The sequence below is a fragment of the Anolis sagrei genome, chromosome 3, assembly GCF_037176765.1.
Source record: "Anolis sagrei isolate rAnoSag1 chromosome 3, rAnoSag1.mat, whole genome shotgun sequence".
Taxonomy (NCBI): Eukaryota; Metazoa; Chordata; class Lepidosauria; order Squamata; family Dactyloidae; genus Anolis; species Anolis sagrei.
Genome location: NC_090023.1, coordinates 141,190,600 through 141,210,234, shown reverse-complemented (window position 1 = coordinate 141,210,234; position 19,635 = coordinate 141,190,600). Strand labels below are relative to the sequence as shown.

The 19,635-nt window shown below is 42.0% G+C and overlaps 1 protein-coding gene across 1 annotated transcript; it reads left to right on the top strand.

Moving 5' to 3' along the window:
• The first annotated feature begins 4,175 nt into the window (after window positions 1-4,175).
• Window positions 4,176-16,346, top strand: MTRF1 (mitochondrial translation release factor 1). Its single transcript, XM_060769368.2, has 10 exons — window positions 4,176-4,284; window positions 5,337-5,736; window positions 7,984-8,075; window positions 10,954-11,035; window positions 11,256-11,363; window positions 11,462-11,634; window positions 12,937-13,054; window positions 13,364-13,500; window positions 15,713-15,811; window positions 16,129-16,346. Exons 2-10 carry the CDS (start codon window positions 5,337-5,339, stop codon window positions 16,249-16,251), a joined length of 1,332 nt encoding a protein of 443 aa, XP_060625351.2. The 5' UTR covers window positions 4,176-4,284; the 3' UTR covers window positions 16,252-16,346.
• The last annotated feature ends 3,289 nt before the right edge of the window (window positions 16,347-19,635 follow it).

Sequence of the window (19,635 nt, the reverse complement as noted above, 5' to 3'; positions counted from 1 at the left end):
GACTCAGAGCAGCTTACAAGATATATATGCATACAATATATTATATTATTAGCATAGTACAATATTAGTATTAAATATTACTATATTGTACTCTACCATTATATTGTAATATTATTAGTAATATTACACGTAATATAAATATATAATTATAATAATATATTATTAGTATTATATTGCACAACATTATAATATTACAAATAGTATTTGAATATGCAATATATTATATTACACACACACATATAATTTCTTCTTTCTACCTTATTCTTTTCTATATCTTTCTGTCGTTCTTTTTTTCATATCTCTAATCTCCTTCTCTTGGTCTCCAATTTCTATCTTCTCTACTTATTCTCTCGTTGATCATCATTTTATTCTCTCCTCTGCTTTCCCTTTCTTTTCTTCTTTCTACTTCTTTCTCTTTCTCCTTCTTTTTCCTCCTCTCTCTTTCTTTCTCATCCTCTTCCCCTTCTCTTCCCCTTCCCTCCTCTCTCTTTCCCTTCACCTTCCTCTCCTTTCCTGTCCCCTCCCTTCCCCTCCTTCCCTCTCCCCTCCTTTCCTCTCCGCTTCCCTCCCCCTTCCTCTTTTCCTCTTCCCTCCCATCCTTCTCCTATCTTCCCCTCCCTGTCCTCTCCCCATCCCCTTTGCTCCTCTTCCCATGGCGTGTTATCTGGGAAGGCCTGAGCTGAGGCATCTGGTAGAGAACTAAATGCCTTGCCCAGCTCTGGAATATAGCTCATCCCTCAATCTCTTCTGTGAACTGAGATCTGACCCCAGTCTCTTTGGATCTGAGTGTGTGGTAGCTGGAACCCAGATGGCACAGGAGGATCCTAGAAGAGCAGGACCAGACCTCCATACCACTCAGAAGAGATAGCCCCCCTTGAGGCCGATCTGAGGTCTCCCCACAGAGGGAATGCCATCGCAGGAGATGCTTCAGGAGGAGCAAATGGAATCCTACAGTGGCTGAAGGATGTCCTGCCTTTACCGGAGCTGTGCAGAGGGACGGCCTGAGACCACTAGAGCCCTCACCAGGTATGGAAACTTTCCCCTCTTTCCCTACTAACTACCCTAGGGCCAGGAAGAGGGGTGGGGGGGTGGGGTGGGGGCTGTAAACCTTCTTTCTGACTATCCTAGATATTACCTCTGAACCTCTGTGATGATGGAGTGCCGTACCTGTTTGCGGTCGCCAGAAGGCACCATGCCAGGAGGAGGGTGACCAAGCTTCCCAAATGCCAAGGGGGAAGCTACAGCCAGGAGAACCTAGCACCCCTAGAGTGTTTGAGGACCGGGACATCTGTAGGGATACCAAGGTGCTTGTTTATAAAGCTATTGTCCTCCCAACCCTGCTCTATGCCTGTGAGACGTGGACTGTCTACAGACTTCACATGCAACTCCTGGAATGATTCCATCAGCGCTGCCTCCGGAAAATCCTGCAAATCTCTTGGGAAGACAAGCGGACAAACGTCAGTGTGCTGGAAGAAGCAAAGACCACCAGCATTGAAGCGATGGTCCTCCGCCATCAACTCCGCTGGACCGGCCACGTTGTCCGGATGCCCGACCACCGTCTCCCAAAGCAGTTGCTCTACTCCGAACTCAAGAATGGAAAACGGAATGTTGGAGGGCAGGAAAAGAGATTTAAAGATGGGCTCAAAGCCAGCCTTAAAAACTCTGGCATAGACACTGAGAACTGGGAAGCCCTGGCCCTTGACTGCTCCAGCTGGAGGTCAGCTGTGACCAGCAGTTCTGCAGAATTTGAGGAGGCACAAGTGGAGGGTGAAAAAGAAAAACGTGCCAAGAGGAAGGCGCGTCAAGCCAACCCCGACCGAGACCACCTTCTACCTGGAAACCAATGCCCTCACTGCGGAAGAATATGCAGAGCAAGAATAGGGCTCCACAGCCACATACGGACCCACAAGAATATTGGAAGACAATCATCCTCGGAGAAGAGAGAGGAGGCCTAAGGACCACTACCTATGGCCAAATGGGAGAACTCCACCATGCGCTTCAACTCACTGCCTCCTCCACTAGGGACTCATTCAGGGCCTCTGCGCACTCCATGTGGATTGCTATCAGAGCCTCCATCATCCCCAGCTTTCATCATCTTCACCCACCTACTCCATTCCCCATTACTCCAGACCAAGGGACACCGGCTCCAACACTGAGTGACCACAAGGGCCCCTCCTAGAAGGAAATGTTGCCTTCGATGTCGAAGACCCATTCCAGAAAAACCTTCTCCCTCCATTTCTGCCCTCTGGCGCCTCAAGAACGCCTGTTTACTACCACTTCTGGGTTTTGACGGCTGTCAGAAGCCACTTTGACAGCTGTCAGAAGCTTGTTCCAGCTGATTTCTCCAGCCTGCATTGAGACACTGCCTGCATTCGTTTTTCATTGGGCTCACTTCAGCGCTGTGAGTACCGCTGCTCTTTTAGTACCTTGGAAAACTCAGGTATTTTTATTATTTTTAAATTCCCGAGGTGGAGCTGTCATTTAACACGATGCCCCTCAGCCTGCCATCTATTGCCCTCTTCTGCCTATTTCTTTTGGGGAAGGGCATGGGGGGGGGGGTGTCTCCAGTTCTGCATGAGTAAATTTCTGCTAAAACTAAGTTTAATTCTGAGTTGGCTAAGAAAGAGTTTTTCTGGTTTTTTTAGGTCTCCTTTCTCTACTCCTTACATTGAGCTGCTGCTGATTCCACATTTATTTGGGGTTCTTTTACCCCGCCCTTCTCACCCCGAAGGGGAGTCAGGGCGGCTTACAAAAGCAAGGCTCAATTTGATGCCTGCATCATAAAACAATCATACACAAAATTACATCAGTTCACAGTTAACAACAATTCAAGCATTATAACCATAAAATCAATAAAACCAAATACAAACCTAATTTCTCCTCTTACATGGTCAGCATTCGTTAACTCATAGATCAAGTTTTACGTTCCACTTCATCAATCCTGCTGGTCTTACTCGCCTGATTGTCTGATTTAATTGCCAGAGTGCCCAAAGGCCTGGTCCCATAACCAAGTCTTCACCCTCCTCCTGAAGGCGAGGAGGGATGATGATCCCCTGATTTCCCCCGGGAGTGAGTTCCACAGGTGGGGGGCCACTACTGAGAAAGCCCTGCTCCTCGTCCCCACCAGCCTCACTTGTGACAGTGGTGGGGTCGAGAGCAGAGCCTCCCCAGATGATCTTAAACTCCGGGGTGGGACATAGAGGGAGATACGTTCGGACAGATACACTGGACCAGAACCGTATAGGGTTTTGTAGGTCAAAACCAGCACCTTGAATTGTGCTCGGAACTGAATCGGCAGCCAGTGGAGCTGGCACAGCAGGGGGGTGGTATGCTCCCTGTATGTCGCTCCGGTGAGCAACCTGGCTGCCGCTCGCTGGACTAGTTGAAGTTTCCGAACAGTCTTCAAGGGCAACCCCACTTAGAGAGTGTTGCAGTAGTCTATTCTGGATGTAACAAGAGCATGGACCACCGTGGCCAGATCAGACTTCCCGAGGTACGGGCGCAACTGGTGCACAAGTTTTAATTGCGCAAAAGCTCTCCCAGCCACCACTGAGACCTGGGGTTCCAGGCTCAGCGATGAGTCCAGGATCACTTCCCTCGTTGCAAAAAATCTGCCAAAAGGGGAACCAACCAAATCCTTCTCAGCAGATGACCATGCTGCCACTGACTGGGTACAATGATACATTGTGTCTGTTCACTGGCTCTGACATTCTCAAGCATAATAATAATAGCTCACTTCTTTGAAAGCAATCGTTATTATTAACCTACGACATATGAATGCTAAAATAGAATTATTATTGTTATTATTATTATGACACAAAAACACAGTATGTCACAACAAACGAGATGTACGAAATCCGGGATATATATCTCGCTTGCTGTGACATACTGTGTTTTTGTGTCAGTAAAATAATAATATTTTAGCAACCCTATGTCATAGGTTACTAATAATGCTCGCTTCCAAAGAAATGAGCTATCAGACAAACTACATTTTGAAAAAAGCAGTCTTTAACGTGCTGCCACGTTTCTTTCCTTTCCACCAACCCTTTCTTTCAAATGATGTGAATCAGAGGTCTGCATAACATTGGCAAGGAAGAGGTTACCTAAGGACAGGCGCTCAAGGAACTCTGGGAATTGTAGTTCCTAGTAGGGTTGACGGGAAGTGACGTTTCCTCCCCACTTCCCTCGTGCAGCACTGGGAAGGCTTCCTTGCCCGGTCTCCCCAGGCCTCTCTCAGAGAAGAGTTCTCTCTTGAGTCCTGCAAAAGCTGGCTTCCTATCAAAGGTACCGCCTTGCCTATTTGGTCTCTCTTATTTAGAATAGAGGAATGGTTCCTTGTTGGCATGCCAAGCCACCCAACCAAATATCAGACATGGGCAAACTTCAGCCCTCCAGGTGTTTTGGACTTCAACTCCCACAATTCCTAACAGCCTCAGGCCCTTTCCTTTCCCCCCTCAGCCGCTTAAGATTAAGATGTAGACTTCACATACATATATCTTTACTAGAATTATTATTATTTGAAACACAACAGGATGAGTCCCCAGCAAAGAAGATCACTCTGCTGGCTGTTGTATTGGATCACAAGTCGGACACTTCCCAAGATTCTAGGACTGCATGATGTATCGGCAAATAATGTGTGCAGATCCCAGTAAGGTGGCCCTTTGCAGCTGGAAGATGGTAATTTTGTCAGCGCCGATTGTGTTTAAGTACAGGCCAAGGTGTTTAGGCACTGCACCCAGTGTGCCAATCACCACTGGGACCACCTTGACTGGCTTGTGCCAGAGTCTTTGCAGTTCGATCTTTAAATCCTCATATCGTGCCTGCTTTTCCAGTTGTTTCTCTTCAATCCTGATGTCACCTGGGATTGCAATATCCATGATCCATACTTTGTTTTTTAACATGATTGTGAGGTCAGGAGTATTGTGCTCCAAAACTCTGTCAGTCTGAATTCAGAATTATTTATTTATTTATTTATTTACTTTATTTGTATACCGCTGTTCTCAGCCCTTAGGCGACTCACAGCGGTTAACAACAAGAACAGCAAAAATTCAATGCTACCATAACACGGTATAAAAAACAGTTAACATCATAACATATTATAGAAAAGTATACAATTAACAACAATATACAATTAACACTAATAGCCATTCGCTAGCGTCTCATCACTAAAAACATGATCCAGATCCGTCATCCATTGTTCCATTCCTATGTTCATTATTATTATTATTATTATTATTACCACCAGATATCACATATTTTATATTCAAGGCTTGTGACCTGCAGACGTGACATAAATGAGCCATATATTTATTTGATTGAGTTTTTTAACATTCCAGATGAAACTTCTCCAAAGAATCCCTGTTTTAAGGATATTTGCGAAGTGCTCCTGCTGTAATCAACGGTGCCATCTTCCTTCACTTGCTAAAAGGACCATTAATTTCACCGATGTGAATATCATTCAGTACAACTGTTTGTGGAATACATTTAAAAACTGCCCAAGAAGGTATCACCAGGCCTCAGGAACACTATGGAATCACGAAGCCCTGCAAAAGCACTTACAGAATGTCAGCCAAGAATACCAAAGTATTGGTCAGTTGTTAAACGACAGCTCAATGAATGAATATAGAAGAAGAGATCTCAGTAAAAGACATGCTGAATTGTTCCCACTTGCGGTGTCGTTTAAAGAAATACAAGAAGCAAAAAAAGAAATGCAGGATTTGGAGGCACTGTGTGCAAGTAAGTTCTGCATCTGTTCTGCAAAGCTCCTCTCCCAGCTTCATCTATTGTCTATTCCTTTTTTACTCCCTTTCTTTTGGCTTTTCTGGCTCTTTTCTGCTCCCTACATCCTTCAGAAGCTCACAGATTCTTCTAGTTGAAGTAAGGTAAAGGTAAAGGTTTTCCCATAGCATTAAGTCCAGTCGTGTCCAACTCTGGGGTGTGGTGCTCATCTCCATTTCTAAGCTGAAGAACTGGTGTTATCCATAGACACCTCCAAGGTCATGTAGCTGGCATGACTGCATGGAGCGCCATTACTTTCCCACTGGAGCAGTGCCTATTGATCTACTCACTTTTTTTGAGAGCCTCCCGGATTCGGGAGGACAGAAATCCATTTTCAATCAGGGAAGCCGAAATATTTGTTTTCTATTCAGCCCATTATGGGAGAGGAACTTTCCAGGCTCTCCTTCCCTTCATTTTAGGCATTATTTGTCCTTATATCCTTCATTAAGACCTAGATTAAAAGCATCAGAGTTAAGATAGCATTCCTTCTGTGATCCTTTCCCTTCTGTCTGTAGAAGAAACTGGGTTTAATTCTTCGTTAAAGCTGTTTCTACTTGAGAGAAGACAGGAGTGTGTGGCATTCCCGCTCTCCCTGCAGCATGCAACTTTCGAAGGCGTTTCAAGGAGGCTTGAATCCCTACTTCCCAGGGCAGGAAAGGAAGAGCAATAAGCGTGGATATCCTACCTTGGGCTTCCTTTTAAAAGCCCTATTTTTAATTTTGATTTGCAGGACCTGGAGTGGTGCCTTGCCATTTTCCCTTTCACACTTTTCCTTCTAGCGGTTGTCTCCCTCTTGCACTCTACTTGTAACTGATGGCAGCCAATTTTCTACAGCCACTGTTCTATTGTGGACGGGGAAAAAAAACATGGAGGTAGAGCCGTTGCTGTTATGGCCAACTGAACAAGCCAGACCAGCTGGATTAACTGAAGAGAACCAGCCACTCTGAATCTGTACACAAGCCTACTCTGCATTTATAGATGTAAATACATATTAGGGTTCATTAAAAGGCACTGACTTATTTTCTGATTTTGATACATCCAATATTCTTGAACTACCACCCATTTGAATTGTCCCCCTGTATTTGGTTTATTTGCAGCTGAGAACAAGTGATGACTTCTTCCTTTTCCTCCTCCTCCTCAGCAACTCACGATAAAATCAATACAATATAATTTAAAACCTAAAATATACAAACATTTAAATAGAACTAAACATTATCAGTAATAAAAAATAAAGATTAAAAACCTTTAAAATCAATTAAAAACCTATTCATATAGTGAAAACTGCAGCACCCTTTGATCTTAAAAACCTTATTTAAAAGCCTGTCTGAATAAAAAGGTTTTAGCCTACTGCTGGAAGGTCAGCCGGGGGGGGGGGGGGGCATTCTGGCTTCCCTGGGAAGAAGGGAGTTCCATAGGCATGGGGTGGTCACTGAGAAGGAAGGCCTGTTCTCTCGTTCCCACCAACCGAGCTTGAGATGGAGGTGGACCGAGAGAAGGGCCTCTCCTGAGGATCTCAGGGCTTGGGCAGGTTTGTATAGGGAGATGCGATCAGCCAAATAACCAGGACAATTCAGGACATATCAAGAGGTTGTGCTTATATTGGGAGCAGCTGAAGGACCATGCTATGCAACACATGTAAACCAACATTTCACTGTAAAATAAATCAGCAAAGGCAGTACCTGTAATTGGAGAGCTGTTACTGAATGGCCCAGTTAATTTTTTAAAAGGCAATTTGGATACTTACACAAAGCATCTGGTGTGCTAGAAATAAATGGTATTTATTTAATTATTTATACCTAGCAACCGGTGACAAATAATAGATTTTTCTCCTTATAACATTTTCCTCTTTGGGGAGGAAAGAGGTGATTGTTGGGATGTGTCCCTTTTGTATACCTGTTGAAACGTTTTAGTGATACCCTCTAACTGCTAAACTGTAGCGGAATTAAATACTAATTTTTCTTATGGTCCTGAAAATGAGTGGTTGTATAAAACACCTTTTCAAGGTTTTCTTCACCTGTTGCTTCTGAGTCATGCTACATCAATATGTTTGGGTACACAGGGGTGCAAATTCCAAATTCAAATTCTAGTCAAGCATTTGTGGGGAACAAGTGTTGTGTGTGTGTGTAATATATTACTTTGGATTCATCTTATTTGCCTCAAGCTTCATAGAACTGCTTAATATATATTTGTTCCCTCTGATCCTAGAGCTCAATAGTTCGGAAGAGGAAGCGCTCCTTGAACTTGCCATTGAGGAAAAGGCGGTTATTGATCAGAAGATTCGTGATCTTTATCAAAAGGTGAGCAGTGGGCTAAATTTTAGTCTTGTGGTTTAAATGCTCTTTCCTAATGTGTTAGTCACCTTGTATCACAGGAGCTTTGTACATGTGAAACAGTTGCTTTGAAGTCAGAAACTTGCACAGAATGTTATTCCTTATAGAAGGGATGGAAGATCAATCCAATGAAGTGTTGGTTTACATGGGATGTCACTAGTGCATGAGACAACCAGCTGAAATATGCACAAAGAACAGCATCTGATGAATTATGTGGCATTATGAGGAATATAAATATGAAAAACCATTTGAATTTTGAAAATCTGTACCTTTTTATATACTAGATCCAGAGCTTTCTAAACATGTGTGTTGCAACACATAAGTGTGTCAGCTGCAGTGTGGAGGAGTGTCATGCAAACGTAACGAGAAACCTCTGACCCTATGTAAAATAAGTCATAAATCATACATTGTTTAAAATATAAATGAAAGGCTGTGTCTTCATACATTTCATTATTATAATTTATGTATGTGTCCATACCTCTTATGGACATAAGGGGTTGATAAAATGGAATTACTGTCTTGCAAAATGATGCACGTCTAAAGTTAACTTTAACCCAGTAGTGCAGCAGGTTAAAGCGCTGAACTGCTGAACTTGCTTACTGAAAGGTTAGTGATTCAAATCCAAGGAGGGGGTGAATTCCTGCTGTTAGCCTCAGCTTCTGCCAACCTAGCAGTTCAAAACATGCAAATGTGAGTAGATCAATAAGTACTGCTCCAGTGGTAAGGTAACAGCACTCCATACAGTCATGCCAGCCACATGACCTTGGAAGCGTCTATGGACAATGCTGCCTCTTTGTCTTAGAAATGGAGATGAGCACCATCCCCCAGAGTCAGACACGACTAGTCTTAATGTCAAGGGGAAATCTTTACCTTTACTTTATCTAAAGTTAGCAATTAGCAGTACTGCAGAACCAATAAGTTAGTACTACTACCAAAATGTTCAGTGCCTAGGTGAAAAGCTTTTTTGTTGACAGAGAAGTTTACAATTGATTTTATGAAAAACCAAAATCAATGGCAAACTTTGGACCATGTGGTTTTTTTCTGTTTTATTGTGAACCTACAAATAGAACTCACTACCTTCCGATTGGCATAGGTAGTCCAGTTATTTATAGGGTTCTCTTTAGTTCAGTATGTATTTTCTCCTACCGTAAGTTGTTCTTTGGTTTACTATTTCAGCATTCATTTCTTGTTCTCTACTATGTATGGAATTGTAGAGTTTGAAGGAAATCCAAGTACCCTGATAATTTAAGAAATTTCCAGCTAAACCATGGCTAAACCAAGGCTTTGTTTGAACATTTTCAACAAACTTTCCCCATTCAGAGGTTCTTGCTAATGTTTAGTTGAAAACTTTTTGTCATTCACATTCACTGGTTCAGTTCACGTCTTCTGGAGCAGCCCAAAACCCTTTTCATCATCTGTGTAACATTTCTTCAAATACTTGAGGACTATCAGTTGCTTTTCAGTCCATTCTGCTTCAGGTTAAACATACCCAGTTTAGATTAGCATGCCTGCAGATTCTGCCAGTCAGTATTTTTGGTTTGATTCCAAAACAGATGGGAACATATGTTCAAATTCGATAATGTCCATCATCCATGTCCATTGGACAAACATGCTGGGCCTGATAGGGGTTTGGGTCTACAAACATCTGGAGGAGGACACATTTTCCACCCTTATCTAAAAGGTCTCTAGTTTTAATAGAAGGTGGCCTAAGAATAACTTTGAGCTAGCCAGGTACAGGCCTGGAACACCCCAGCAAGTGAGAGTCCAAAAGTGGCAGGCTCAAACCCAGAACCTCAACCAATGGCTGATACCAAAAGAGAGACTCCCCCCTGGGCACATAGAAAACTGGGTGACTTGGAAGGCGCTGGCACCACAAGATGCAGAGCCAACCTTCAGAAATGGGGCTACAAAGTGGAATCCACGACATGTGAATGTGGAGAAGAGCAAACCACTGACCACCTGCTGCAAGGCAACCCGAGCCCTGCCACATGCACAATGGAGGACCTCCTTGCGGCAACACCAGAGGCACTCCCAAGTGGCCAGATACTGGTTTGTTTTGTTAAAAATGTAATACAACTTGCTCCTGACATGATAAATAAAAAGCTAGCCAGGTTACTGAATCTTTTCTGAACACTATAAAATAATCAGAACCTGAGTGATCCACTGTCAGCATAATGTTCAGGTTCCTATTCATGCCTCTGAATTGAGTAATATGCTGTTAATATACTTGTGTACTATCTACTTTCCTGGTGGCTTTTAAAATGGTGGGCTCCCTTTTATACCTACTTCCTTCCTGATAGGGGTTTGGGTCTACAAACATCTGGAGGAGGACACATCACCCACCCTTATCTAAAAGGACTCTAGTTGAGGTTTTAGCTGATGAGAATAAGCAGGAATCAATTTTTCTAATTTTTGAGGAGAAAGTAGAAGATTACAGATGTGGAGATCTTCCAAGTCTAAGGGACTATGAAGGGGGGAAAAGTAGCTGAGCCATTGTGTGGTAACCTGGACTTTTAACAAAGAAGAGCTTTTGTTACCTTGCTATAACAGTTGATGCAACCTGGCATATGCATTATAGTGGGAATATAGAACAGAATCCCGTGTTTCCATGTTGTGATGCAGTGGATTATAGAATTGAGTATGTAAGATATTTCTGTGAACTTGTTCCTGTACAAATTAATTGGTGCAGAACAAATTAATTTTGGGGTGTTTCTGCCATGTGACTTTGTAGAGTGTCTTTTGTGGTTGCGTTCCATATGGAGATTCGAGTCCCCAGGAAATCAGCTGTTGATGTAATTGTAAAAAGAACGCCTCCAGCATTATGTGATTTATTCTTCTTCTTCAGCTTTTCCGGATCTTGATACCCAGGGATAAATATGATGAATGTGATGTTATATTAGAAGTGACATCTGGCAGAACAACCGGAGGTCAGTAAAAAAATCACAAATTATCTTTCTGTTTTGATAAGCTACATTTAGACATTTTTAATTCTTATTTTGTCAGTGTTTTGTTTTAAAATTTCCATTAGTGATATCAGTTTAGGTAGACTAAGATATTAGTATTGATTATGCTGATTTAATGTCAGCATTCATTTTAATGGTGATATTAAGGTTTCAGTAACTTTCACAGAAAACTTTTCTGTTTCAGGTGACATTTGTCAGCAATTTACCAAGGAGGTATTTGACATGTACCAGAACTATGCGGATTATAAATGCTGGACCTTTGAAATTAGGAAATACACTCCATATGAATATGGTATTGGGATATTCTATTGCACAAGGTACCTGGATGACTTTAATAGGATTGCCTCGTCCTCTTGAACCACATGTGATGCATTTTATTTATCTTCAAAGGTGGACTACACCATGCAGCTGCTTATATTTCTGGAGACGATGTCTATAGACATTTGAAATATGAAGGAGGCATTCACAGGGTACAGCGAATCCCTGAGACTGGTTTATCTTCTAGAATGCAGCGAATCCACACTGGTACCATGTCAGTTATTGTCCTTCCGCAGCTTGAAGAAGTAAATATAATAATTAATCATGACAGGTTTTCATTTTGTGTAGGAGCCCCTGGTGGCACAGTGGGTTAAACCCTTTTGCCAGCAGGACTGAAGACCAAGAGATCGGAGGTTCGAATCTGGAGAGAACATGGATGAGCTCTCTCTGTCAGCTCCAGCCTCCTATGCGGGCACTTGAGAGACGCCTCCCACAAGGATGGTAAAACCTCAAAACATCCAGGCATCCCCTGGGCAATGTCCTTGCAGATGATCAATTATCTCACACCAGAAGCAACCTGCAGTTTCTCAAGTCACTCCTGACACGAAAAAAAAAATGTATAGTATATCTGGATAGTTTACTCCCTCAAAGTTAATTTCTAAATAAAAATATGTGTTGCCATGTCCATAATCTCCATATTGGAAGATGCCATGAACACTTCCTGTCATTTGGAATGGAGTAATTTTCATGTGATCCCGGATCACCATCTCCTAAAGCAGCTACTTTATTCTCAGCTCAAGAATGGAAAACAGAATGTTGCTGAGCAGCAAAAGAGATTTAAAGAAGGGCTTAAAATGTGGTATAAGCACAGAGAACTGGAAAGCCCTGGTCCTTCAGCATTGTAACTGGTGGTGAACTATTACCAACAGTGCTGTGGAATTTGAAGAGATACAGATAGGAGAAACATGTCAAGAGGAAGGCACGTCAAGCAAACCCTTGTTGGGACTGCCTTCATCTGCAAATCTATGTCCTAATTATGAAAGACCATGCAGATCCAGATTAAGTTGTCACAGTCACTTATGGACCCACCACCTCTTGCCTCTGAAAAATACTCATAATCAGATATGAGTGATCCTGTGATAATTATTTGCAATGGTGTATCTTTTATGTACCTAGTTGCGTTGAATCTATGAAACATATAATCTCATAGTAAAGGTAAAGGATTCCCCTTGACATTGAGTCTAGTTGTGTCCATCTCTGCGGAGGGGTGTGTGTGTGCTCATCTCCATTTCTAAGTCGAAGAGCCGGCATTGTCCATAGTCGCCACCAAGGTCATGTGGCTGGCATGACTGCAGGGAGTGCCATTGCCTTCCTGCTGAAGTGGTACCTATTTAACTACTCACACTTACATGTTTTTGAACTGCTAGGTTGGCAAAAGCTGGGGCTGACAGTGGGAGCTCACCCCGCTCCTCAGATTCAATCCGCTAACCTTTCAGTCAGCAAGTCCAGCACATCTGTGGTTTAACCCGCTGTGCCACCAGGGTTTCTTATATATAACATCATTTAACATAATGAACTAAAAGTGTTCCTTCTTTATTTCCCTCAAGATAAATATTAAAATAGACCCAAGAGATCTGCGCATTGATACATTTCGTGCCAAAGGAGCAGGTGGACAGCACGTTAATACAACAGATAGTGCTGTAAGAATTGTACACATTCCCACAGGTATGTTCTTACATTTTAAAAAATAATTATTCCCCTCTTTACATGAACAATTACAATAACATTGGCGGCTCAGTCATTGGGCTCCTCTGGTGGTTCTTAACATAATTTTGGCACTGTACAAAAACCTTTTCAGTAGACTATATTTAAACAGTCCTTTCATACTTGCTTTTTTAAATTGTAACTCTTAGGGCGGAAAGAAGTTTATAGTCAAAAACCTAAAATTTCCCAAAATATAGGATTTCAACAAATCAGGATAAATTATTCTGATGAGATGAGATGGCTAAATGGATGTTTTCTCTCATTCTGAAGGGACAACTGTTGAGTGCCAGCAAGAACGATCTCAACAAGTGAACAGGGAAAGAGCTATGCAGGCACTGAAAGAAAAGTTGTACCAACAGGCCATTGAGAGAGAACTAAGTCAGAAGCAGAGTGCCAGAAAGATGCAGGTAAGATCACAGTCCATATTCATAAAAAGGTATTCTTTTTTGGTGTATGGAGATAAGGCTGTGCTAACAGCCATAATTGACTGAGCATATCCTTCGTCATGCTTGAGCTAGGTTCAGTACCCAATGTGAGGTCAATGTGAGAAGGTCAATGTGAGAAGTTCCTTCTTTGGGCTTCATACAGTCCACTCCACCAGCAGCACTTTTAACTTTGTCGTGTTTCGAATTCAGGTTGTGCAATCTCAGAAAGTATGCACTGCTATCACTAATCCAGATGTAATTAGTAAACACCCCCTCTCCCCTCCTAGAAACGTATACCAATAAAAGTATCCTTGACCTATTTCAAACTGACTTCACAACAGGATACAGAGGCAAGATGGGTATGGTTGCCTTAGTGCAGTGGTTCTCAACGTTTGGGTCCTCAGGAGTTTTGGCCTACAACTTCCAGAAATCCCAGCCAGTTTAGGATTTCTGGGAGTTGAAGGCCAAAATATCTGGAGACCCACAGGTTGAGAACTGCTGTCTTAGTGGATGATCTCTGATTTAACACTGAGAGGGGGAGTGTGCCTCTGTTGGTGCTTTTAGATCTCAGCAGCATTCAATACCATCGACCATTGTACCCTTTTGTTGCAGTGGTTCCAGTTGTATGACTCAGGCAGGTTCCAGATGGTGGTGCTTGGGGATAGCTGCTCCTCACAAAAGGAGTTGTTATGTGGCATCCCATAAGGCGCCATTTTATCTCCAGTGATTTTTAACATTTACATGAAAGCACTGGGAGAGGTCATCTGGAGGCATGGAACGGAAGCTCAATATGTTGATGACATCCAAATATATTTATCCATGACTTCCAAAACAGCATTAGCTAATAATAGCAGGTCTCAGTTCTTGTGGGTTTTTTTCGGGCTATATGGCCATGTTCTAGAGGCATTTCTCCTGACGTTTTGCCTGCATCTATGGCAAGCATCCTCAGAGGTGAGGTCTACTCTGAATGAATAGCAGGTCTCAATAGCAGGTCTACTCTGAATGAATGCTTGGAGGAGGTAATGAAGAAAAACAAATGGAAAGATGAATCCATTACTTGCCATTAAGGGTCCTAACCTAGGGATGGAGGTGTGTCATTTTGTCAGCCCAGATAAATGTGACAGTCAGAAGTTCTTATTACCAGCTTCAGCTGATACGCCAGCTGCACTCCTTTCTAGATTTGCAGGACCTATAGATGGTATTTTATACACTGGTAACCTCAAGGTTGGACTTCTGTAATGTGCTTTACATTGGGCTACCTGTGTAGCAAGTTCAAAACATTGGAGTGAAGATATTACACCCATATTAAAGTCACTCCACTGGTTGCCAATTTGTTTCCAGGCAAAGTATGAAGTGTTGGTTTTGATCTTTAAAGCCCTACATGAGTTTGGTTAAGGTTACCAAAAGGACCACCTCCTTTCTTATAATCTGCCCTGGTGGTGCAGCAGGTTAAATTGCTGAGCTTCTGAACTTCCTGACTGAAAGGTTGGTGGTTTGAATCCAGGGAGTGGGGTGAGCTCTTGCTGTTAGGCCCAGCTTCTGCCAACCTGGCAGTTCGAAAACATACAAATGTGAGTAGATCAATAGGTACCGCTTTGGTGGGAAGGTAACAGCACTCCATGCAGTCATGCTGGCCATGTGGCCTTGGAGATGTCTATGGACAATGCTTGCTATTCAGCTTAGAAATGGAGATGAGCACCACTCCCCAGAGTTGGACACGACTGGACTTAATGTCAGGGGAAACCTTTATCTTTACTTTACACTTAGTTATCATCATCACCACCACCACCACCAACATCTTGCGGATATTTTTAATTTTGTTATATTTTCTCTTTAAAGTCATTTTAACCAGTTATTTTCCACATCTGAATATTCAAGATAGCCCTTGCGTCCATGCATTTACATGCAGATTAGGTATCCAGGAACTTTTTCACAGTTGTGCTATTGGTAATAATAACAGTGAATCTCAAATTACATTGATGATCATAAAGCATATAACAACACTAAAAGCCATTAGAGAAAAGTATGACATTTCAACAGATGGAGGCAGAAGTGTATTTTTGAAAAATAGTATTTTTCAGATGAAAAAAATTATCCAATGTAAAAAGCATACAATTTTCTTGTTACTCAATCAAAGATCACGCTGAAATAATGTGTAAAAGTCTGTGAAACAAATCAAAATGTTCTTTTACAGTTAGGGACAAGATCTCAGTCAGAGAGAATTCGCACATATAACTTCAGTCAAGACAGAGTCAGTGACCACAGGATCTCATACGAAGTTCGTGACATCAAGGTATTTCTTCTAAATCTCGGATATTCTTCTAAATCAAAGATTCACATGTGAACTGTCGTAAACAGTCGATTTATTTGTCTGTCTAGTCCAGTATTATTATTTGGAAATATCAAAGACTAAAGAGAACACTCTTGGTGAAAACCATGTATCTTATTCTGACTTTCTAACTCTTTCCTTTGAGGGTGACAATAAATGGCAATAGTTTATGTTACAAACTGCTTGAATGTGTACTAGCAAGTAGAGCCTTTATTGTTGGAATGCCATCTTATTTTGAACCTCAGCTCACAAGTTCCTTCTACCTTTCCTTTCTTTTATAGGGAATTTTAAGCGGCAAGGGGGTCTTGGATGAACTAATCAACAAATTGTTGGAAGCGGCAGAGATGGAATCTCTGGCTGAATATCTGGAAAATAGTTGCAAGTCTCTACAAGCAGATTCTTGACTGGATTGTGAAATGAAAAGGCCCATTCTTTATTTATTTATAAAATTAAATGGAAACACTTGTTTTAGCATTAAACAAGCTACCATTTCATTATTTTCCTGTTTCCCTGTCTAAGATTTTAATGTTGTGATTCAAAGGAGTTCAGGAATAGGCTTGTTTTGGTTCAGTCTCCAAGGCTGATGTCACTCAAGGCATGTGACCAAACGCAGGGAGCAAAAAAGAAGCAATAGGCAGCCCTTGGAGAATGCACTTGGCTCTTAATGCAATGGGACACAATTCCCAGTGAATAATTTAATCCATATGTTACAGAATAATGTAAGAGGCTCCTCCTTTGGAAGTTTTAAAGCAGAGGCTGGATGGCCATCAGTCGGGGGTGCTTTGAATGCGGTTTTCCTGCTTCTTGGCAGGGGGTTGGACTGGATGGCCCATTAAGTCTTTTGATTCTAAAAGGGCATGCAAAGGTGCTTCATGCCAGAATAATATATTTTTTTGTCATATCAGGAGCGACTTGAGAAACTGCAAGTTGCTTCTGGTGTGAGAGAATTGGTCGTCTGCAAGGACATTGCTGCTCAGGGGACGCTCGGATGTTTTTGATGTTTTATCATCCTTGTGAGAGGCTTCTCTCATGTCCTGCATGAGGAGCTGGAGCTGATAGAGGGAGCTCATCCGCACTCTCACCGGATTCGAACCTGCGACCTATCAGTTTTCAGTCCTGCAGGCAAAAGGGTTTAACCCATTGCCATACAGTGATGTTCAACCCTAATTTCGAAACCAGCCACCATTTACATTTTAGATAAAACCATTCTGCTTTTAGGTATTTTCCAGTGTGCTCTTATTTAAAATTTAAAATCAGAAGGTTATTATTTAACATCTTAAAGTGTAATCTTTAAAAAATATATAAAAATTCAGTATTCATCCATCATCAACAATAATATGTAATTAAAATCTTCAGATATATAGTAGATTAGATATCTCTCTCTTGCATGAAAAATTATAGCAGATTTTAGATTTGCATATCAAAGTACTACAATGTTAATGTTGATCGAATAATTGAGTAAAACCCAAAGCCAGGAGGCATATGCTCCTTAAACATGGCAATAGTACCACACAAAACATTTTTAAGTCAAGAGATGTTCTCCTGTGGACTTCCCTACAGCTGCTTAGGAACATTTGTGACCCAGCTGGTTAATTTTCTTAAGCCCTTCTTGGTTGTTGATTGTTTTATAAACAGTAATGAGAAAGGGAAAAGCAGAAGGCAGCTCCACCCTGTTACTCAGCTTTTGATGGCCCCAATGAAGACACCGAAGTTTATCAGCCAGGTCTTTCCTTCCTGACCTTTCCAGAGCATCTTGAAGCACTTTTGTTTTGTTAATGTTGTTCCCTGATCGTTCATACCTACATGTGAAAGGGAGACAGTAAGGCAGTTGCAGAATATAACCATTTGCAGAAGGTCAGGGCAACAGTAATGACAGTTTCATAAGCACTTTACTATCTGAACTGGTGCAATACCGACTAAATAGTATAATTTCTCCAATGGTGTAGTGCGTAGGCATCCTGTGACATTCTGCATTATCACAGGATGTCTGTACCCTACACCGCTAGAGAAATTACACTGTTTAGCCAATATTGCACCGCTTGACATCTGCCGGGAAGTAGCAGCCAATAATGAAAGGACCAAGGTAGTAACATCTTTGGCCCACCCCCTGTTTGGATATCAGCCAGCACACCAACACTTTAACTCAAATAGTTTCCTAAGATCTACAGAGATGTTCACAGGAACACCTCAGCAAGCAAGAGTCCAAAAGTGGCAGGCTAAAACCTGGAACCTCAACCTATGGTTGATACCAAATGAGAGACTCCCTCCTGGGCACACAGAAGACTTGGCAACTTGGAAGGTGCTGAATAGACTGTGCTCTGGCACCACGAGATGCAGAGCCCACCTTAAGAAATGGGGCCACGAAGTGGAGTCCACAACATGCGAGTGTCGAGAAGAGCAATCCACAGACCACCTATTACAATGTAGTCTGAGCTCTGCCACATGCACAATGGAAGATCTTATAGCAACATCAAAGGCACTCCTAGTGGCCAGCTACTGGTCAAAGGACATTTAGCATAATGCAAGTTCTTAAACTTTGTGTTTTTTAAAAAATACATTACTACATTACTACCCTCAGTTTGCTTCTGATACGATAAATAACTAATCTGAACTGCAAATACTAAATTTACTTTTTCTGTATCAGGCTGCCTTGTGTGATCCTAGTAAAATCAAACCTAGTTGAACCAATTAGTTTACAAATTCTGTTATTATTAACCACTCTATGCAGAAGTAAGAGCTGTTCAGCAGTGGAACTCTGCCCTAGAGTGTGGTGGAGGCTCCTTTTTTGGGGGCTTTTAAACAGAGGCTGGGTGGCCATCTGTCGGGGGTGCTTTGAATGTGATTTTCCTGCTACTTGGCAGGGGGTTGGACTGGATGGCCCACAATGTCTCTTCCAACTCTATGATTCAATTTTCAAGTAGGGTACTGAGATCAAGTGGCCCTCTTATCAGCTGTATGATGGCTGAGTCTTTTTGCTAACACCATTTGGAGACCCAGCTGCTCTTTGTCCTAGAATTAAAGCCTCAAGCAGAGACAAAGATATGGGAATATCGTCTTCCCCCATGTGAATACGACTGCTCTTTAAAGATAACCCGCTTTTGCCCTCTTGCATATGCCAACACATTATGAGATATATGTTATACTGGAATTCTGAATTCTCTTAGGACAAAAAAGACTAAACAAAGGAAACATATGCCCAGCATAAATGTAAAAGGAATCTGGGTGGTTTTTGTTTACTCCGCCATAACCTACTTACCAGTCCACCAGCATTTTCTGTGCTTGACCTTTCTTTTCAGTGGTAGCTGTACAAAACTGGTTTATCTCTGCCCGGCTGAATCCCAGCTCATAGGCAACCATGGTCCATTCAAAACTCATTTGCTTGCCCAGTTCTTGCATTGATTTGAGGTTAATGACTGCATCCTAGTAAATGATGAACATTTTTGCTTCTTAGTACCTTATAGTAGGCTACTTTAAGGAGGCAAAACAGCACTTAAAACATAGTATTGTTCCCCCCCCCCCCCCCCCCAATAGGAGTCAACTGGAAACTCACACTGTTTCCATGTTACAAGGAAGATTTTTCCTTCTAATCCAGGATGGGATTAGAAGAAGGAGGCTTCCATTAATTTTCTCCTTGAGCAACTGCTAAATGTATTTAAAAGATCTGGGTCACATTCTGAAGGCAGTTAATTTTTCATACTAGATTAATGACATTACTAGGAATGACAGAAAAATGAGCCAGAGCTTGGGAAGAAAATAATTCTTAAAGTTCTGATGTGAAGAGATGTGAT

What these genes read in the sequence shown, in the direction of transcription:
- MTRF1 (XM_060769368.2), top strand. Translation starts at nt 5,337, where the DNA reads ATGAAACTTCTCCAAAGAATCCCTGTTTTAAGGATATTTGCGAAGTGC. An exon ending in TTTGGAGGCACTGTGTGCAA is followed by an intron (nt 5,737 to 7,983) that starts GTAAGTTCTGCA and finishes CTCTGATCCTAG; the next exon opens with AGCTCAATAGTTCGGAAGAG. An exon ending in ATCTGGCAGAACAACCGGAG is followed by an intron (nt 11,036 to 11,255) that starts GTCAGTAAAAAA and finishes TTTCTGTTTCAG; the next exon opens with GTGACATTTGTCAGCAATTT.